Here is a 23,326-nt window from a genome sequence, read left to right on the forward strand (position 1 = left end):
TGTGGATTCCAACTTTCTGTAAGCGTGGCATCTTTTGAGCCGTGTTGGCTCCAGAGTTGCCAGAAGTGGCCCAGCTAGTGCGCCAGCTAATCGTCCATGTCACGCTGATGACGTGGCTACCCAGAGATCAGTTGTTAGGTCCCTGCTGAGTTTTTTTTTTTTTTTTGTGGGTTTATCTATTTTTCTTTTTTTTTTTTGGTTGCTTTTTCCTTTGTAAATTTCGACTTTCAACGCCCAGAAGTGAGGCCCCCATTCAACCTAATTAAAATTCCACACAGAAAATTTTTAAAAATAAAAAATAAAGAATGAGTGGAACAAATTAAAGATGAAAGAATAAAAAGAAAAGTAGGCCTAAAAGTTATCCCTTTTTTTTTCATCTTTTTCTCTTCATTTGATAAAAGAGTGGACAAAAAGTGAGTGAAAAATCAGACATGATGGGGAAAAAAAAAAAGCAAAAGGAAAGTGAAAAAGAATTATGCTTGATATTGTAAAATTTGAAAAAAAAAAAAAATTGAAAGGACCAAATTTTGTTTGTTCTTCCATTTAAAATTTAGGGTCAAAAATATTGACTTACTCTAAGGCTCGGCAAAAAAAAAAAAAACAAATTTTTCCTAAAATTTGAATGTCTTTCTCGGACTTCAAGAATTTCAAGAACTTCTCCTAAAATTTGTCAAAAAAAAACAAAAACCTCTCTTTGTCTTTTATAACAAGTAAGGCAAACTTTTTAAGGAGATATTTGTATATTTTTGATAAATTTTAAGTTAAGTCTGTGACATTTTTGAAATTTTAAGAAAGGTCAATGAAATTTTTAAAATTTCAAATGAGGTTTCAATATTTCTCCTTATTAGAAATGAGAGAAAAATATAATAAGATTTATCGTCGTTAGTTCAACTCTAGAGTTTCGTTTGGTGTATTTCGTTTTTATTTTGGTTGTTTTTATATTTTTATCTCCTTTATTAATTATGTTTAGTTTTGTTCATCATAGTTTGATAAATTTGTTTTAACTTGTAACCACGGTATTCCTACGTCAAAAGTGAGGATATATTAATAAATAAATGAAAGTGCCGCCCTCTTTGAGTAAAAAAAAAATATTGTTCTTATATCTTATTAATAATATGTTTTTTTTTCTTTTATGTTTTCTTTACTTCAAGCAAATGAGATGAAGGCGTTGACAAATTTGCTTTCTATTTTCTATATTTAGCTTTTTTGCAGCATCACTATTCAAACATTGACATATAATTCACCTTTAAAAAAAAATGAATTAAGTGGATTGTGCATCAACCCCCGGCTATAAGAGTAGTATATATAGTGGAGTTATATGATATTGTATGAAAAGGAAAAATCATAGATCTCATTTTATTATTAAAAAAAAAGTATATTTTTTTCAAAATTTTTAATTTTTAAATAATTACAAAGAGTTTAACTTGCTTTTAGGATTCTCATTTAAAAGATAGCAAATATAGATTTCTTCTAAATGTGTAAAATATATTTTCACTTTATATTCCTAGATTTCAAAATAATAATAAAAAGAATATTTATTTTTTAAAATCTTTCAATATTGATATAACATAATATTTGGAATCATGGATTTTGGGGATTGAATTTGGAGTTGTGTAAATTTTAAAAAGAAACTTTATACATAATTCACACAAATTAAATTCCTACGGAACCAAGGTCGAAAAGATTGAAAAAATCGATTATTCACTGATGAAAGATTCATCGAAAAGTTAAGAATTCATAATCCTTTTTAGAAATCGAATGGATTCGGTTTTATATATATGCAAGGAATGTAATCAAAAAAGAAAGAAGAAGAGTCTATCTAAATTTGGAAAATCAAAAAACAAGATGACATTTTTTGTAATTATTTAAAAAATTACTAATTTTGCAAACAAATGACTGCAAAACTGTTTATTGTTGTTCATTTATTTTATACAAATATTACAAAAATTTTAAAAAAATTATAACTTTTTAGAAAGTTAAAATGAAAAATAAAAATTATTTTTCACAACTAAAAACACTCATATTCTGTTCATTTCTCTTTCCCACTCTTGTACTCTTTCCTCCTCATTCTTCATTTTGTTTTTTTGTTGGTCAATCATAAAGTCCATTCTAGGCTTGGGCTACACAATGGGAGGTAGCCCATCTCCCATCCCATGTTCCTTTCCACCCTTCTCAGAATTCGAACTCAATACTTCCAATAAGAATATTTCAAGATTTGACCTCTAAGATATCTCTAAAGAGTCGTTCATCATTTATTCATACATCAAACACAACATTAAGTGTTTTTTTTTTTTCTTAATTTAAAGATATGCTATTCAACTACAATGATTAGATTACAAGTCTAACATATCGTTACTAGTTATTTGTTTGGTATGTAAGAATTGAATGATGTATAATGAAATTATTATTATTATTTTTATAATTTTACATACTACATAATTTTTTATTTTGTTTCACAATCAGTTGATTCAATTCTAATTACCAAGCTGGATGGCAGTTTGATTTGGTATTAATTTTATCAATTTGCATTGATTTCAAAGTATCATAGGTAGCATTAGAACTATTTGGTGTATGTATTTTAAATATAAAATTTGCAATATGTAAATTAATAGAGTTGTTGTTTTATAAAATTTAAGGACTGAATTCAAAATATATTCATACAAAAAAGTAATTAATATAGAGTGCAGTCTCTTATATATCAAATAAACCAATTACTCCATTTATGTTAAGTGTCTCTAAATTCATTAATAGTTGAGATTAATATTAGCACACACGCACACACGAGCGCACACGAGTTTAACATAATTGTAATTTATCTGAGTCTCGATTCTTGTCTATTTATAATTATATTGTTGAATGTTATCTTTCCTAAAGAATGCCCCCAATTATCATTTATTTTCTTTTTTTTTAGATCTAAATTAGTTTTATTTTGGGTTGAAATTATGATTTTCGGTTACTATAATTTGGATTATGGATCATATACTCTCTTTGTTCTTTTAGTTTATATGATGATTTTATTTAATTATGGATAATGTAGAAATCTATATAATGATATGTATTAGATTGTGTGAGATAGTTAATAAAATTTTTTAAAAAAATAAATGTGAACAATGATCAGGAAGCGAATTTCGATGATGAAATTCTTTTAAAGAGGGATGAATGTAATAACCCAAAAAAAAATTTAAAAAATTAAAAAATTAAAATTATTAATTAATTAATTAATTAGTTAAACTCTATTAAATTAACGTATTAAATAAAAAAAGAAATAGTATGAAAAAAATTAAGACTAATTATTAATTAATTAATTATTATTGAATTAATTAAATAAATAAATAAATAAAATGAATAGTGTGGAAAAAAATGAAATAAAGATATATAAATATATATATATCTATATATATATATATATATATATATATATTAAATGTAATAGGATGGATTGGATTTCAATTTGAAATCCAATTCCTTCTTCTTCTTCTTCGACGCTTCTCCATCTCTCTCTCTGTAACTCTCTCACGTCCTCGCGTCACTTGCCCCTCCGTCTTCGTCCCTCTCTTCTCAATTTTTCGGTGGATATTTGGCCGATCGAGAAACGGAAGGTACCGTTGGGTTCCTAGTTCCGCTACCAACATTTTTTGAGTGGATTTATCATGGGAGTGGCGTAAGCACCACTCCTGGGCAAAAGTATATTTTTTCTAAATCCTTAATTTTTCCCTAAATATATCGTTAAATCGACGATCAGGTACCACCATGGGGTCTTAGTCGTGATCGTCGTCATTTTGGTGTGAGTAAATTTTCAATTGAGATTTTCTAAATCCCACTCCAAAGCGAGAGTGAGATTTTGAAATTTTGATAAATTGGTTATATTTGAGGGTTTAATTATTTATTTGGAATTTATGGACTTAAGAAATATTAAAATAATATTTTATTTAGGGTTAATTTAATGGAATTAGGATATTTGATTTAGGACTCGAGTGAGCGCCGCAGGTATTTTTCAGGGTCCTTGTTGACGTAGTTCAAAAAACCAAGTAAGGGGAAAAATATATATTAAACAAGATTTTTTATGAATTTAATAGAAAATCAATTGTGTTATATATACGTGTATATGTTTCAGTATGGGTTTAAAATGTCAACCATTTAAATTATATTTTTTTCGAGTTTAGGGCTGTTTATTAGATACGTATATGCGAAAATGAACTGATGAAAGTGGAAAATATTTTCAGGATAATTATGTAAAATGAAAGGTATTTTCAGTATATAAACGTTAAATGTTGGTTGACTTATTTTACAGGCAATGTATGACTTCTGTTACTAAATTGTGTAGCATGAGTAAATGTAAGTTTTATGCAAATATATGTTAAATGTATAAGATGCAGACTAAGTAAATAAAGCATTAATAAAGAAATATGATATGAACCATGCTACTTGTATATATTAATGCAACCATGTAAATGTATAACAGTTGAAAAATGTTTGGTAAAATAGTTGAAAGATGTTGGGTAAAATAGCTAAAAGATGTTGGGTAAAACAGTTAAAAGATGCTAGGCATGTAATGAAATGAAATGAAAATAAATAAAATGAAAATGAAGTATGAAATGTGAATAATGTAAAATGGGAAAGAGTCACTTAAAGTGAAATGAAATGAAATGTTAAAGTTATGAACATGAACATAGGTGAATGATTGAATAATGATAGAAAGAATAATGTATTATAATATTAGAAGTATCTATACTCGTAGAACATGTTACGATTGGGCAGGACGTACTCTTCGTCTGAGGGTTTGCTGAAAAAGGCGAGTGCGCTAGTAACTTCAGATGTGGCAGTAGCTGCATAACGTACTAAGGCAGAGGGAACCTACTTGTATGGGCGGATAGATTTCCCTATCCTTGGGGCATTCGCTGGTAAACCTTTATTTGAACCGTGTGAGTACGAGATCAATCTAATACTTGAGGGATTACTGAGTAAGATGAGTGCCCTAATATGCTTCAATTGTGACCTTCGGGTTGCAGGGCAGATGAGTGCTACTTGTATGTGCGGGTAATCACCCCTATTATTGGGTAATCTCATGAGTTAAATCTTTTACATGTTATTGATTAGGTTTAGAGAATGATTTCAAAAATTATGTTAACAATTTTTAAATGTTAAATAATATGTTGTTATATAAACTCATGTTAGTCACATGCTATTTTAATATATTGTTTCTTTCATTACTGAGATGTGTTTCACTCAAATATGAATTTATCTTTTTTAGGATTTCCTTGAGATCGAGCTTAGAGAACTCAATGTTTTATAGCATTTTTGAAAAATAGGAAGAGAAAATAGTATATTTTTATGTTAATTTTGAGATGTATATTTTATGTTTTATGTATTGAAGTCTTCAGATAGGTGAATAGTTGTGAATACTGATATTTTTGGAGACATGTATATATTTGATTACAGGTGGTGAATAGTTCATTTGGATTATGGATAGGAACAGTAAACTTTGGTATTATATTTATAGAAATTATATTTATATTTTCCACTGCGTACATGATATTAGTATGTGGATTATCAGATAAATGAATCAATTAGTGGCACCCCGAACCCACATAGAGGGTCGGGGCGTTACATTTATATTTTTTTAAAATATATGTTTATAAACCGTTTAAAAAAGAATTCATGCAACCAACCCCATTGCGTCTAGTGAATTTTTCACAAATATATGAAAAACCATGAATATAGAAAACAACAAAAACATATTTTCTAACTCTTCCATATAATTTTTTAAAAAAATTATATTTTCAAAAGTATTTTTTTTTCACATATGAATAAAGCCAATGCCTTCTATTATTTTCAAAATCTTTTAAAATAAATGCTAGAATACTGAAAAATAAGTTTAATTTTTCGTAATTCTTGTAAAATGAAAATGGAAATTGGAAAATATTTTCCCCAATCAAACAAGCACTTCAATTTCCCTAATGTATCTTCTCTCCACTAAAACCATGCCAAGTAAGTTTGAACGGGTCATGTTACTTGGTTGCTTCCTCCCATCCACTGCCTTCGGGGCTTTTCAACTTCCCATCCGTTAACATATGGCTAGGGCAACAAACCCACCATCTAACATAACCAAACCCTGAATTGAAGGGTGAAATATAATACAGCTATACTCCAACTTCACTCGTAGCAATAAAAGAGAACAAACACAAAAGGTTCAATTGGGCTTCAGGGCTTTACATAGAACCAACGAATATGAAGATGACAATGAAAATGTGTGCCTCTCCTCTCTCTCTCTCTGTCTCTCACACACACAATTTTTTCAAAGAAATAAATGTTTTGAATCTTCAACACAAGATTTCCCTACCCTGTGAATGATGTTTCTCTATTCCATGGAGCCAAGTAATCAGTGACAACTATTTCGCCATACAAGGCAAAAAAAAACCTCATCCAAAAGCCAAAAAGAATTGAAATGGCGAATTATATCACATCATAGCATTTTAAATGAATAGAGCACCCTGCAGTTTTTCAAAATATACTGTAAATGATTGTTATGCTGCCTGCATCCAGAGCTGTCACCAGAGTCACTGCTATTTGTTTGTAAGCTTTCTATTCTCATAACACCTCTTGCAGCAAGCAGCAGCAGCTGGAATAAGCATATCCTGTCTTCACCTCAACAGGCATCTCAAATTATGCAGGAAAAGAATGCCTTTCACAACTATATAAGCCGATGAACAAACCTACTCAAGTCATACAGCTGCACATACCGCACCTGAAATGTTTAATTGATAATTTTAAAAAATCCACCAGCTAGACTATCATTAAATTTAACTATTCCTAAAAGTCTAAAGGGAAAAAAGTGGTAGTCCTCAAAGTGACAAAATGTAAAGTTCCAAACTTACCATTCACTATACATTCATTCAAAATGAAAATTCCATTTATACCCCTAAATTCAAGTTTGAATGTTCCATTCACTTGCCTCTTCAGATTTCAGCGATCATCTGTTTTCCAAATCAATTTACAATTGTAACTGTTGCAAAACCCTTCAACTTCTGCTATCAACTCTACGCATATCGTGGTAGCCTAAACATCAGCAATGGAAGCCCAAACATTTTAGGTGCTATGTAGGTTTGCCTAGGCTATGGATGATCATTTTTTCTATATGCCTATGAATGGGCATGAATGATCTGATAATGTACCCACTGTTGGAGAAATCTAATGGTGATCACTATCTTCAGCCACCAGGAAAGCTCAACTTCTGTGTCTCCAGACGAGTGGAATATAGGTTAGTTGAATTACCTTATGATTGTGAATATGTGCTTCGTTTGCAACAATATTTAATTCAAATTTATTTGTATGCAATTTTCAATTTTCAAATTCCCCGATTCAGCTAAATGTAGTCTTAAATTCTTAACTTTTCTGTCAAGTTTCTGTCTCTATGAAAAAAAATGGCCTCCCTAATATTGAATCTCTTCAATCCAATCTAAGAAACATGTATAATGCTGAAATAGCAAAATACCAATAAAAGGAAGAAAACAGTCTTCATGCTATTTCGAAGTGCTCAGCATAAGTTTCCCCCCAAACCCACTTTCTCCCAATAAACACATTGAATAGAGTTTGAGCTCTTAAAAGTTACATATTTGAAGCTTTTAAAAAGATTAAAATTCACTTCTTTCTTTAAAAAGTAATTCTATTAATTTTTTCCGCCAATTAGGTACATATGAATAATTAAAGAATCCAACACTTTTTTTTTTAAACATATGAATAAACTCAATGTTCTCTCTCTTCAAGATTTTCCTATCTTTTCCTTTCTTTTATAAGACTGATGGTTCTATATGCCATTCTGTCAGAAGCATACACTGTTTCTCCCTTTCCATTAGTATCCAGATAATAATAAGCGAATGACCTAATTCATTCAACAGAATTTGTGAAAAATAAAAATAATAATAATAATGTGAGATGAAAAAAGATATAATTCTCCATATAGAAGATCTAACAGTCCACAAATAAGCTATTTATGAGCTGCTTCTATTTTTTTTTTATAACAATTTATGAGCTTCTTCTTTATTTCATAAGGAACCTAAATAAGGGACTGGGAAGATGATGTATTCATTCTCACAAAGAAACAGCATCATCTTTGTCTGATCTTCATCCCTGGTTTTTAAATTAGTTATGCAACTTATGCTTCTTAAAGATGAAAAGGAACGTAGACTTGTTTTCAAGAAACTACTGATGTGGTCAAAACACAATTATTTTTTAGAAGCATATTGTAATGTGACATCTGACACACACACTGCCCAGGTATATAATCCCAGAAACTGATAACTGAGTGATCCAAGATCAAGGAAACAGACTTCCATCTAAATTATGACGTCTTCTAAAGTTTTTCCAAAGAAGAGCCCAAGGATTATAGCCACTGACATGGAGTTTAGAAAATGGGAACTGTTGCAAGTTCCAGAAAAGCAAGGTCCCTTGGAGAGGAACACTGCAGCCCTGTGGTGGCAATATAGGTAAACCCCTTTCAATATGCCAACTAAGTTGTCGCATGTGTCTCAACAATTCATGGATTCAACCAACAACATGCATATTCCCCTGTTCCAGTAAAAATCCCATTTTTTTTTGTTGTGTGTGTGTGTGAGTGTGTGTGTGAGAGAGAGAGAGAGAGAGAGAAACCGGATGACCAAGAGGAGCAGCAAAACTTGCTTTCATCTATATGCATCGCATCAAGTCCTATAAACCATGACCCAGCACTAACATCATCGTGGGCAAATGTTCGAAGAATTGACCTACAAAGCCAAAGGGAAAGACGGTCAATTAAATCACCTACATCTACATGCCTTTGCAAAACCCAAATGCAAAAGGAAAGAAAAGAGAGAAAAAACCTGTTTATTGAAATAAACTGGGCTAGAGCTTGTGAAATGGCATATATCTCACCCGAAGCGTGACGAAAGTATCTGTTGGTGAACAACAAAAAAAGTTTGTTTTGTTGGTGTCTTATTACGTGCATGGGCATCAATTAATGAATTCTTAAAACTGAATAATCAGCAGTTACATTGACAATGAATGGTAGTAAAGTACAGTCAGCAAATGATTGACTATATAACTGAGACTTGGTTCACAACAATGATAGTCACACAGGGGAGGTTGCACCACTGTGACCTGGACATCAACATCCAAGACACAGAAACGGCCTCTCTGTACATAGGTAAGGCTGCATACATCTAATTGTACCCAGTCCCCAATCCCCATAGCGGTAGGAGCCTCATGCATTAGATTCCCCATCATTTCTTCACTCATCTGATTTTTTTAATTTGTTTTTTGGCAAGGAATAGTGACTGCTGCTAAGGGAATAAGCTGGCTTCTCAAAAGAGCATGAAAGTTTACTGTATCGGCGCTTGGGTACGGTGTCAACTATGCGAGGGTTCCTGCATCATTCTGGACGTGGGCAGGTAAAGACGTTAGTTCAAGAAACTAGGATTAGATTAGCAACTTGGAATATAGGGACACTTACGGGTAAAAGCATGGAAATTGGGGATACAATGATTAGAAGAAGAATTAATATAATTTGCCTTCAAGAAACTAAGTAGGTGGGGGAGAAAGCTAGAGAAATCGATAAATCAGATTTTAAACTTTGGTACACTGGAAAAGAAAAACATAAGAATGGAGTAGGCATTATTATAGACAAAAACTTAAAAGATAGCGTTGTGGATGTAATTAGTAAGGGATAGAATTATAAAAATCAAAATGGTATTAGGACAAGAGATAATAAATATCATTAGTGCTTATGCTCCTCAAATTGGCTTAGCAGAAAATCTTAAGAGACAATTTTGGGAAGATATGGATAGTATTATACAAGGCATACCAGGAACTGAGAAAATATTTATAGGAGGAGATCTGAATGGACATGTTGGAAGAGATAATAAAAATTATGAAAGGATACATAGAGGATATGGATATGGAGACAAAAATGAGTCTGGGGAGATGATCTTAGACTTTGCTATGTCATATGATTTTAGTATAATGAATACTTGCTTTAAGAAGAGAGAAGAACACTTAATAACCTTTAAAAGTGGACAAAATAGAAGTCAAATAGATTTTTTTTTAACTAGGAGGGTAGATCGTGTATCATGCAAGGATTGTAAAGTTATTCCAGGTGAAAGTCTAACCACACAACATAGAGTCTTAGTGTTAGATATATGCATTAAAAAATGGAAGAAAAAGGATAAAATAAACCAGTGTAGGAGAACTAGATGGTGGAACCTAAAAGGAGAAAATATAATAAAATTTAAAGATAAAATGATCAAAGATGAGGATTGGACCTTAGAGGATGGGATAGATTCAAATACTCTTTAGAATAGATTAGCTAGCTCTATTAAAAAATAACAAAAGAGATTTTAGGCGAATCAAGGGGAAGATTCTCAAATAGCAAAGAAAGTTGGTGGTGGGATAAAGATGTACAAAAAATCATAAAGACAAAAAGAATTTGGTATAAAACATGGAAAAAATGTAGAAACAGCAATAACTTTGAAAAATATAAGGAGGCAAGAAAAGATACAAAAAGGGCCGTTAGTGAAGCTAAATATAGATCATTTAATAGTTTGTATGATAGATTAGGTACAAAAGAAGGGGAAAGAGATATATTTAAACTTGCTAAAGCTAGAGAAAGGAAGAACAAGGACTTAGGAAATGTAAAATGTATAAAAAGTGAGGATGATGAGGACGAAGATATTAAAGAAAGATGGCGAAGTTACTTTAGTAAGTTGTTTAACGAAAACCAAATAGAAGGCTTAAATTTAGAATTGTCAAATGAGGAAAAGACTAAAAATATAAGATTTATTCGAAAAATTAGAGTTAACGAAGTTAAGTTTGCACTAAAAAAGATAAAAAATGGGAAAGCTATGGGACCAGATAACATCCCAATTGAAGTTTGGAAATGCTTGGGTGATAACGGAATTATATGGTTAACTAATTTATTTAATACAATTGTAAAAACTAAGAAAATGCCAGATGAATGGAGGAAAAGCACTTTAATATACAAAAATAAAGGAGATATTCAAACTTGTAATTATTATCGTGGAATTAAACTTATGAGTCATACGATGAAACTATGGGAAAGAGTAGTTGAACAAAGATTAAGGTTAGAAACGAAGATCTCAAAAAATCAATTTGGTTTTATGCCTGGGAGATCTACCACAGAAGCTATTTATCTTTTAAGAAGATTAATGGAAAAGTTTAGGGAAAAGAAGAGGGACTTGCATATGATATTTATTGACCTTGAGAAAGCATATGATAGGATACCTAAGGAAGTTCTATGGTGGGTTTTAGAAAAAAAGGGTGTATGTTGTAGGTATACCGATGTCATTAAGGATATGTACGATAGAGTAATGACTAGTGTAAAGACTATAGATGGAGAAACTAGAGAATTTCCAATTACCATAGGTGTACATCAAGGATCTGCTTTGAGTCCTCATCTTTTTGCTTTAGTGATGGACCAATTGACTAAGAGTATTCAAAAGGAGGTTCCATGGTGTATGTTGTTTGCAGATGATATTGTATTAATTGACAAAACTAAAAATGGAGTAGAGGCTGAGTTAGAATTATGGAGAGAAGCTTTGGAATCTAGCGGCTTTAAGATAAGTAGAAATAAAACAGAATATATGAAATGTAATTTTAGTATTGATAGGAGGAATATTGGAGACAAAGTTAAAATTAATGAAAAAGAAATAAATAGCACTTGTAGATTTCGATACCTTGGGTCTATTATGCAAGCTGAAGGAGAAATTGAAGATGATGTAATGCGTAGAGTTAAAGCAGGTTGGGTAAAATGGAGAAGTTCTTCAAGTGTTCTAGGTGATCGTAGAATGCCCTTAAAATTGAAAGGGAAGTTTTATAGGACAACTATAAGACCAACTATGCTATATGGATCAGAATGTTGGGCGACGAAGAAACATAATATCCAAAAAGTAAAAGTTGCCGAGATGAGGATGCTTAGATGGATGAGTGGTATAACATTAAAAGATAAATTAAGGAATGAACATATTCGTGGTAAGTTAGGTGTAGCTCCTATAGAAGATAAAATAAGGGAAGGACGACTCAGATGGTATGGACACTTTCAACGTAGGCCTTATAGTGCACCTGTGAGGAAGAGTGACTTAGTTACTGTGGGGGGCAGTAGAAGGGGTAGGGGTAGACCTAAAATAACTTGGGAGGAGATAGTGAGTAAGAATTTAATGTCTTTGAATCTATCAAAAGAAATGGTCCATGATCGCATAAATTGGCGGAAAATGATTCATATAGCCGACCCCACTTAGTGGGACTAAGGCTTGGTTTTGTTGTTGTTGTTGTTGCATCCAAATCCATAAGAAATTTATCAGAAGTTCAAAATTTTGTTCAGCTTCAAATATTAAAACAGTCATTGAGCATGTCTCCTAAAATGGGCTCGATCAATGCAACACCATAGAGAATATAGTTCCACAATTATTTAAACCATAGAACCATAACAGAAAATATAGTCCCACGATTGTTTAATATCTTCTACTAACTATAGAAAACAATATGTGGTTTACTCACGTTTTTTTGTCACCAAATTTCCACCAGTCTGGTTCATACCATTTGTGAGACCTACGGACAAGCATATATTTTTGTTAGAAAGAATGGAAACTTAATTTAATTTGGAACTCATTTTCTGAACAAGTTATCTTCTAATAAACATTTGGCATTGACTCACGGCTCAGAGAAAACTTCGCCTGATTTCATGCATCCGATATAAACACGAGGTTTGTCCAAATGAGGAGTGAGTGTTGCCCCCAAGGCATCTGTTATAAGAAGACAAAGCATAAGACTGCTAGAACTATAAGAAAACAACTACTCAGTGGGTTTCACAGCCACAAAAAACCCCAAACAGGCCAAGTTAAAACTGCCCTTAATTTAATTCATGCAAAGTTCTAGATGAGGCAAACCAGATATTTCAAAATATAAATGAGACCTCAATCTCCTTCTAATATCACCCACTTCTTCTCACCACTTATGCCTTCATTTCCTCTACACTGCAACCTGACCCTAACTGGAGTTATAAATTCCTCTTTCATTACTCTCCCCTCCATTACTGCCCTCTCTCGAAAAAATTACAATATTTTTTCTTTTAAGTAAAAAACAGAAAAATATATTGATTCAAATTGAATTCATTTCATTTTGAAGTGCATTAGCCCTTATGCTTTGAATCTGACATCACCATCCTCAAGAGTCTCATGTAAGGACATAGATAATTCTTTTAAAAAGAAGCAAAATTCAAAATTAAAGGCAGAGAGAGAGAGAGAGAGTACAAAATGTGGCTTTTAGGGAAAATGTCATGGAAATTATTGCAACAAATCATATATAAAATAAAAATAATACGTGCAAGGATGAATAATATTACAAGTTGCAGGTCTTCACTTTGATTTTCTGCTTTCAAATTAAGGACCTCTATTTTTTTTTTATGCAATGCAATTAGTTGCCATGCAGCACATAGAGAGAGACAGAGAGAGAGAGAGCTAATAAAATGTGATTTTTCTCACCAAAAATCATGGAAGTTATAGCAACAAATCAAATATGAAAGATATACATACAAGGATGCATGACATTTCACAAATTACAGGTCTTCAAATTGATTTTCTGTTTTCAAATTGGAAAGGGCTTCCATTTTTTTAAATGCAATGCAATTGATTGCCATGCAGCACACTAGATACAGACAATCACATATACACAAAAATAAAAATTTTAAAAATTATTAGCAATGAATTTTTAGTCTAAAGATACAAGGCAGGCACTGGGAGACTGGCTTTAGGAGGGAGAGTGGGGTTGGCGATGCATAAATGACACTAAATAGAGTTTTGCCCACTCAACGCATGGGAGGGTTGGGTTCTCGGATTGAAGTTAGCAACTGTGTAGCTGGTGCCTTTGAGATCCGGCAGAAAATCCTTCTGTTACATCTCAAGTATTAACCAGAGCTTGTACAAGTTCTATCTCTTGGCCCTCAAAATTTGTTTCTCTATTATGAAATTATGAATTAATCCCCCACATTTTTTTAAGCAGGTCCCATTTTTAATTATTTTTGGCATAGATGTGCAAATGTAAAATTCTAGCTCCTCTTCCAATATTTGCAAACAGTGCTGTCAAATTTAGTCAAACATGTATGCAAAATCTTAAACCAACGCAACTCAACTTTTAACTGTATCAAACTTAATCCCAAAATATCATATGAGCACAAATGCAGAGGAGGAGGAGGAGGCAGCAGCGGGGAGAGGAGGGACAAATAACATAAGTGAAAACCAAAAATGAAAACCAAAAACCAGAAACATAAACTAAAAACTAGTAATCTGTTCGATTAATATTTATAAAATTAAAAATAATTAAAAAATTCTCATTTTCGCCTTTGAATCAAACAATATTAAAAAATATGATTAAAATTATAAAATTGAAATATAATACACATTAAAAATACATTAATAAAAATAGAAATTATTATAATTATTTTACTTAATTATTATTCTTTCAAAATTTGCTTTACAGAAAAAATTTTATTGGACATAACAATTGAAAAATAGTAAAACTATTTTGTAATTGACTTTTTTATTATTATATTTTGAAATTTATGTATGTTGTTATTTTAATTATATTTAAATTCATATGATTACTTTATTTTTTTTTAATCTAAAGCGTATAAAATGAATGATTTAATTCAGAAGAAATATTTCTAAATATTAAAATTTCTGGCAATAGGTTGCCAAAACAATTGAAAATCATAAAATATAGTTTTTAATTTTTTTCACAAACGGATGAAAATTGACAATAGAAACAGATTGGTAACACAGACAAACACGTTTCTATAACCTGTTTCTTCATTGTGCAAAAAGAGAAACAAAAAACAAAAAATAACAATGATACCAAGCAGGCCCTAATATTCCAATAGAAGTCCCATATGCTACACAAATCTTCTTCTTTTCACAATATTAAATCAAATTGGGCATACGGTCATACAAAGTCAGAGGGAAAATGATGTTAATTAAAACAAAATTTCTCAATAAATCATACCTGCTACACGCTACAAGGATTTTTTTTTTCACATATAGTAGCACAGAGAAGAAGTATACTATTCATTACCTAACAATCAATAAGGACTACATACCAATATTAACATAGACATTATCATTGACCTTTGTGTAGAACTCAGCATCCCACTTCTCCACTGCATAACTGAAGAATAATTTTATCTTCTTTGGATGCTCCCTAGGTGCCTCCACATGATCATCCTGTTGGAGGGGAACAAGAAAGAAATCACATGCTAACATTTTTGACAGATTGGAAACTCAACTGTGTTAAGTATGCTATATAAACAATGTGGTATGTGGACTTGGGTTGAGAATTGGTCACTATACAAATTATGATCATTTCTCATTGTAAGGTAGAAGACTGTATAAGCTAAATTATATAATATGGCTATGCTGTTCCTCACACACAAGCATGTGCCAGTGAAAGCTAAAAGGTACTAAAATAATGTGTTCTGGAGGTAGCTGCTCTTAGCTTAATTAGTAGGTCTCCAAATACAATTTTTCTGAACAGAAATAGGCAGTTTATTAGAAAAACAGTTTAGTCCTCCCAGTAAAGCCACTTATTCAAGGAATCATCTTTCAGTTGCATAAAACAAAACAAAAGTTTAAGCTCTTTAACGAATAAGATTAAGCTCTTTAACAAAGCAAAATTTTAAACTTTTCCATGGTTCTTAAAATAAATTCAACTAACTATTCAACGTACAAGAACAATGAAGTCATTGGTCTCCTTATTTTCAATTTCGATGTCCCTGTCTGAGCTGTCTCCGCGATTCGCACTGCAAGAAGCACATTAAAATTAAATAGGCAAAGAACTGCACATAATTCTCTACTACAATATCAGATGGACTAGATAGAGACCTTCTTCCTATTACAAATCGTATGACAATGCCCTTTTGATCCTCCAATTTCTTTAAATTTGAACCTGCACATCACATATCTAGGTTACTAAAATGAGATATAACATATAAGTATATTTCTAAAGCTATGATTGTTGAAAAATAAATCATGATCAAGCAAAATATTCCGTATAACTAGCAATATAAATCTGTTAGGAGTAACCAACTTTTTGATTCAAAGATAGAGTACAATTGGATTTTGGAAATATTGAAAAGAAAAGAGTTTGAAACTGCTTTGGAAAGGACTCCATTTTCAAGCAATGACATAAGGTTAATCAATTGTTCCTTTTTATTTTTTTTTTCCCCCATATATCAGCATAAAACTTCTACTATAAGAAAGGAAAACATAGTGAAAAAAACCAAACACGTAATTATATCTCACCGATAAAGTATTAGAAAGTTGTATGTAGGCATCACATCTTGAAACTCCTTAAAATTGTTTTTACACTACACTAGCGGGGCAAAACACCAATGGCTAATCATTAAGGTTCTGTAGTTTGTACATGGATGGGCCAAGTGCCAACCTCCTGCAAACACAACTACTATTGCCCACTGAACCGAACTTGTACAATAAGGTTTCCCAACTCATATTTCCAGGAATCCTCAAAGATTACTTCAACAAATCTATTAGTTAACCCACATAATTTGTCATAAGAAATATATATCCCAAATTTCATTTTCCATCTTTTTGTTTAACCCACACAATCTTTACACCCAAATCAGTGTTCCACACAAAGCTGGCATCAGCTTCTATGTGCATACATGAATCATTTTATTGAATTCTTCATTCTTCATTAGTTCATTTTATTCAAATGGACATACTAGTAATGCCTTTCCTACCATCATAGCATTTATCCATCCTAAAATTCTCATGTTGCCATCCTCAATCACATGTTTCACGATCATATTGCTCCATATATTGTTTTTGACTTTATTAACACCTCCTTCAGTTCTATTCTCCATCAAAACATTGAGCATCTTAAAAAGAAAGCACCGCATCCCAACTTTAGCTATTGCTATTATATAAGCTTCATTCTCCTGGTTAGTTCCTCATATGTAATAAAACAACCAAGACAATAGAAATGACTTCTCCAGGGCATCTCTACCACACTGGACTCATGCTTCTTCAGCTCACATGTCATTACATTTTTTTTTTCTTTTTTTGCTTGATTTTCAATGTATTTCCTCAGATGGACCTTATATCCCCAGCTATGGAACTAGCAGTCCACTCATAATGGTCCAAATGACGATTACATTGGTATAGGGGTCACTATATATGTTCGATTATGCAACAAATAATGGGGATGCTCACAAGGAGGAAGAGTACCTGCTGGCATCCATGCCCTACGAATTGCATCTCTGTTTTTCTTGTGACCAAAAGTCGTAATGATTCCTATGACAATGAGATTCTTTTTCTTAGAAGGAGTCCCAATGTTATTTGAGAGGCGCTTTGGAACCAAACCTTCCTGCTTAGCTTCACCCAGCTCCATCTCAAGGGCTGTTAACTTCTTCTTTTGTTCCCTAGAAAATGAAAGAGCCACCATGACCCCATTTCCAAATAAAATAGAATCCTTAAAAAAAATAAGCCGACATCAAGGATAGCGAGAACTAACTTACCTACAGGCTATGATTTTCAATGTGTCATCAACAGATATGGCAGACTTCCCCTGAAAATATATATATATTAAATATCTAGATAATCTTCTTATTTAATGACTTTCCCAAAAAATACAAAACAAAACAAAAACAAAATATGTACATACAGGATATGAAATGCAGAGAAATAAGTGACAATAGTAACAAGAAGACCCAAACTCTTACCCATGTATTATAAGTAGGTGACCATCAAAGAATGCATCCTTAATTACAACACGATAACCAAAAGAGAAGGTCTAATTGCTTGAGACTAAATGGTTTATTTAACAGTCATTCCACTCATTCGTATGTGACCCATCTAATGACATGTAGGTTTCCCACCGATCTAGAATCAGCAGAAAGTACAGTAGTACTTCATAACATCTAAATTTGTAGTCCAACATGGACACGCCATCACAATCACCAAAATAAAGTAGCAGAAATGGCACTGGCGATAAAAATGCAATGGACCAAGCGAACATTTGGATGTCCAATTGAAATTGGATTGCTCCAAAGTACATTTGTATGCCAAGTAAAAGAGATGGAAACATTCCATTCCACTCATTCGTCTATGACCCATCCAACCAAAGGTAGGTTTTCCATTGATCTAGGATCAGTAGAGAGTACAGTAGAAATTCACAACATCTAAATTCATAGTCCAACAGGAACACACCAACAAAATCATCAAATAAAGTAGAAATGGTACTGTGGATAAATAAGCAGTGGACAGAGAGCATATTTGGACATCCAATTGAAATTGAATTGCACCACAGTACATTTGCACCCCAAGTAAAACAGATGGAAACATTCCACTCCTAAAGGCAGATCAGGCGCACGAAAATCCTCTTCTCCACAGAAAGAAAATGGTGTATCCATTTGGGAGCAAAAATTTCAAACTCAGATTTGAATTTGCAACAACTTGAATTAAGCTCACTACAATTTTTATTAAATTTTGTTCAAATCGACGATAATCTCAAACAAAAGTTTGAACTCCAAATCCCAAAAACACAGTAAATCCCAACAAAGAAAGAGTCCCCCACCAAAATCTGAACAAAAAGCGAATGACTGAAATAAAAAACCCAAAAAAATATACCGACTATAGATTTGATTACCTGGCCAGTCCTCCTATCAAGCTCTTTAATCAAGTAAACCCTGCTCTCTGCGTCCATCCATAGCCTACGGAATAACAAAAAGCACATTTCACCAAACATTAATCAATTAAAACCTTCTAAACTGAATATAAACATAAATTTAGCAAATCCCGACTCCAGTAACAACCGGAGCGGAAAAAGAAAAACAAAGTGGCAAAGACAAGAACACAAAATTGCAATAGACAAAGAGAGGAATGGAGTGTGAACTAACCGACCGGCGACGTAGATCGCAGCCATGGTCGCGAACATCGCGAGTGAGAGAGACGAAATCGGTGATCGAAGAGCGGAACCAGTTAGCCGGTTCTGCGAAGCCCGGCTATTCATCGCTTCTCCGTGATCGCAACAATTCCCTAGAAATGGAGAAGAGAGAGAGAGAGAGAGAGAGAGAGGAACAATCTCGCCGCCTTGGGTTCGGATTTGGAAGAGGAGGTTGGTTAGTGAAATGAAAGAAGACGTTGCAACAGATATTTCAACGTGCTGCGGCTTAAAAAGAAAAGTAACGGGAAAATTTTTCTCTCCTCCCAATCAGGGGGAGACTCTCTGTTTCCGTTTTCTGCGGGCTCGGTAAAAAAATATTCACCCGCTGTAAAAACCCCGAGAAGAACGGGGGACACAAAAAAGCACACCATTTTCACTTTTTTACCACGAAAACGCTCCACATCGTTGGCCCACCACCACGGTAGGACCCACTATGGACTCTGATTAAATAACATCACTTTTTTGTTTGGCTGAATAAATATAAAAGTAAAATAAGGGTCTTTGGATTGCCTCTGAGTCTAAGTCCTCAATTTTAATTTACTATAATTTTAAATTTAAAAATAAAGTTAAATTATAAAAAAAAATCAAGAATTTTTTAACTATTAAATAATAAATAATGAATAATATATTTGTTAAAATATTATACATTATTCAAAACATGCATTTATTACATTCAATTCTTATACATTTTAGATTTTTTTTTTATAATGCCCTCACACAATTTAATATATATTTACTTTTTTGAGAAAAAAACACAATAATTAATAGATACATAAATTAATTTAATGTTTTGCTTAAAAAATATCATAAATAAGGTAAATTAATTTATATTCTTCATTCAAAATCACATGAATTGTAAGGTAGAAACTACCGGTTGACTTGACATATTTTAATAATTGTATAAATGACATTCTCAATAATTTTATAAATATGAACTACAAAATCTTCGTGTTGCTCCATACATTAAGTTCGAGTGAGAAATAGAGTTTTCAAAAAATGCTAATATTTTCCTCTTAATCATTTATTTGGATTTTGTTTAATCAAATGAATGAGTAAATCGTCAAAAATCTCATATATTGTACAAGTCTCTACTAGTAATTATAGGAGTCAAGTCCCAAATTCATGTATGTATGGTACAAAACATATCTAGTTTACATACATTGAATTTTTAATAATTTTTTTTTGCATATATTATGTTAAACTTTGAAGTACACATTATACAAAGAGCTATGTATTTAATGCATAGGAGGAGGAGGCGGGTCTTTTTTTCTTAAAAATATTGCCTTTTTAGGAGAGAGTTGATGCATGCACCTAGTATATATATATATATATATATGTTAATAATATATTTTTATATTTCAATTACAAGTGAGTTTAACATCCCCTTTTAAATTAATTTTTCATTTTAAAAATAAAAGTCGGGCTTAACGCCTTTGCTAATATATTAGAGTTTTCAAAAGGTTAATTTTTAATTTTTTTGTTCATTTTTTAAAATTACGTAAAATTGAAACTTTAAAAGTTAAAAATTCATTTTTTTTCTAACAAATTATTTTATTTTGTAGGTCTCCGTAGTTATTTTCAAGTATCATGAAATTATACAAGAGAATTTGTTTTTTCCTTTTATAAGCTCTATTTGAATACTAAAAATATATAATAATTTTGGTCATTTAGCAAAAAAATTGCTTCTTAAATTTTAGGATATATGTTTCATCATTATTATATCATGTAATTCTTTTTTTACTTTGTTTTGCATGTAAAAAGTCAAAATTGTTGTTAGACATATTTTTACCATTTCAAACTGCTCCAAATCACTCGACAGTCAGTTTTGAAAAAAAAAAAACAAAAAAACTCATAATGACAAGGATTTTGCCTCGATTTTCTTGTCTAAAGTCAAAATCATTATTAGACCTCTTGTTACAATTTTAAATTACTCAGAATCACTTGATACAATCAGATTTGGTGGAAATAGTGCATAAAAGCCCAAAATGATACGAGTTTTGCCTCAATTTATGTGCATGAGGTTAAAAACACTGTTAAATCTTTTCATACTATTTCGAATTGCTCTAAATCATCTAATGTAATCAGAGTTGGCAAAAAGAATGTAGAAAACTTCAAAGGATATGAGTTTTACCTCAATTTATATGCACGCAAATTGGATCGAATTAGCCGATACAGTTAGAATTGGTAAAAAATAAGTAGGAATGCCCGAAATGATGGAGGTTTTGTCTCATTTTGCATGCATAAAGTCAAAATTGCTACCACTCCCCCACTTTAATGTTTTGGATTGTCCCAAATCCCCTGGTACAATTGAAAATGGTAAAAACAAAGCAGAAAAAGACACAAACAAAAGGTAAATATGAGAAAATGTAAAAATGTTTACCAAGCTTCGTTTTGGTCATTCGATCAAAATGGTCATCGACAACTGAGAAAACACAAAAAATGTGCAACAAATATATATATATATATATATATATATATATTCATACTATAAAATAGGTAAAAATTATAGGGACAAGCTAATGAAATAAAGATATCTACATAGCATATCACACAATTACTCAAAAAAAAAAAACACAAATAAAGGGAACACATACAAGTGACTCTACTCTCAAAGTGTCCTTAGCAAAGTTATCAAATTGTCAATGTTGGATTTTGTCTGGGGCGTCGATGAAAAGGGAATGATGGTCTGTAGCACCCCAGAAAATTATAGGCATGGAAGTATAAATCAATCAATTACAAAGTTCCAAACTACTAATTACTACCTCAATCAATTTTTAATTAATCAACCCAATAAGTAATTTTAAATGTCTTTATCAAGCATACAATGTTACCCAATTATTCAACCATACACCAATTTTTCAACTCATATGCAATATGAATACGCATAATTTAAAGAGAGATAAGGGTAAGAGAGATGCAAACTCGATTTTACGATGTTCGGCCTACCCCAGCCTACATCCTCGCCTTGAGTAACCCACTCAAGAATTCCACTAAATAATTCGCTCATTTAACTAGAACGGAGCTTCCCTTACAACCTGCTGCTTACAAGAGGCGTAACTTCCTCCTCAATCCCGGTTCACAACCCGAACCGTGTATACAAAATGAAATTTCAATTTTTGCAAAAACTCAAATGTTTCTACACAGAGCTAGTGAGTACAAGATAAATCCTAACACATAATCATATGTTAAATGTTTAAAACTCTATGTGTATGTACCAATATGATTTTTATATTAAGAATTATATGCTTCACAAATATACCCTTTAATCAATATCAAAAATATTTTTTATAAATAAATGATTTGGAGAACTTAGGGTTTGATTTTCGAATACTTTATGCAAAAGTATAAAACAAGATCCTTTTTAAAATAAACTAGAATAATACGTGGATCTACGTTCTTGCTATCAAATATTTTGCAAGATTAAATCTTTAAATAAAAAATATGACTTTAAATATTCCAAAGACTAAAACTCTATGTTTAAAAGATATTCACTCAAGAATATGTATTTAGACGCTCTAAGAATTTTCAATCAAATAGTTTTCGTAATAATCAAATATTAAGTCTTTAAAAGAAATTATAAACTTGAATATCACAAATATTCAACCTTTTAGCGAAAATCCTTTCTCAAATAAAACTTATCAAGTAATAACACACGGATTTTGCTTGTCAATAAAAATAGTAGATAAATGAGTAAGAGAGATAGAAAATCTTTGAAATATATATATATATATATATATATATATATATATATTGATGCCACAAACAATCACTAGTTTATCAAACCTCAATCACCAAAGATCGCTTGCAAGATGTGTAGATTTAAATCCCTTTTAAAAGCAAAATTGATTTGCCCAATGAGTATGAATGCAGTAGAGTATTGGCAAAATCTTTAAAGTGTAGGTCCCTCTTAGTCCAAGATCACAGGATTAGTCTCTCTAACGTGTGTCTCCTTGTGTCTCTAGGTTTAAGATGTGTTTAAATACTATTCTCACTCTTATATTGATTCCTAGCCGTCGGATCATGTAAAAATAGGAGTTTTACGTCTATGTCCGCGCTGGAGCGTAAGTCAGTGCCCCAACATTCGTCGAGGAGTGGGTAAGTTCGTCGACGAGTGTATAACACTCGTTCGTTGACGAGGCCATAAGTTCGTCGACAATAGCCCTATCTGAAATTTTAGTGCTCTCGGTATTTTCTCGTTGACGAGACAATGTGTTCGTCACTGAGTGGCTTCATATGTTCATCGACGAGACCAAGGGGTTCATCGACGAGGCCTCTAATAATTTGTCCCGAAAATTCATTTCAGCTTAGAACTATTTCAAATAAATTT

At 31.9% G+C, this 23,326-nt stretch overlaps 1 protein-coding gene across 5 annotated transcripts; it reads right to left on the bottom strand.

Moving 5' to 3' along the window:
• Positions 1-6,181: 6,181 nt before the first annotated feature.
• LOC131158431 (hydroxyproline O-galactosyltransferase HPGT1-like) lies at positions 6,182-19,233 on the bottom strand. Of its 5 annotated transcripts, none has more exons than XM_058113299.1 (12): positions 18,953-19,233; positions 18,703-18,766; positions 17,573-17,622; positions 17,283-17,476; positions 15,918-15,981; positions 15,763-15,835; positions 15,137-15,260; positions 12,701-12,788; positions 12,544-12,594; positions 8,856-8,927; positions 8,647-8,759; positions 6,332-6,745 (listed from the first exon to the last, which is right to left on the bottom strand). In XM_058113299.1, the coding sequence occupies exons 1-12, from the start codon at positions 19,063-19,065 to the stop codon at positions 6,723-6,725; spliced, it is 1,029 nt and encodes a 342-aa protein (XP_057969282.1). In that variant the 5' UTR covers positions 19,066-19,233; the 3' UTR covers positions 6,332-6,722. The 5 variants fall into 5 exon arrangements, with proteins under 5 accessions (XP_057969285.1, XP_057969282.1, XP_057969284.1 ...); XM_058113301.1 differs by having other exon boundaries at positions 8,677-8,759; positions 18,953-19,213; XM_058113300.1 differs by having other exon boundaries at positions 8,655-8,759; positions 18,953-19,213.
• Between the last annotated feature and the right edge of the window lie 4,093 nt (positions 19,234-23,326).

This window comes from Malania oleifera, chromosome 6 (assembly GCF_029873635.1).
Source record: "Malania oleifera isolate guangnan ecotype guangnan chromosome 6, ASM2987363v1, whole genome shotgun sequence".
In the NCBI taxonomy this organism is placed as follows: Eukaryota; Viridiplantae; Streptophyta; class Magnoliopsida; order Santalales; family Ximeniaceae; genus Malania; species Malania oleifera.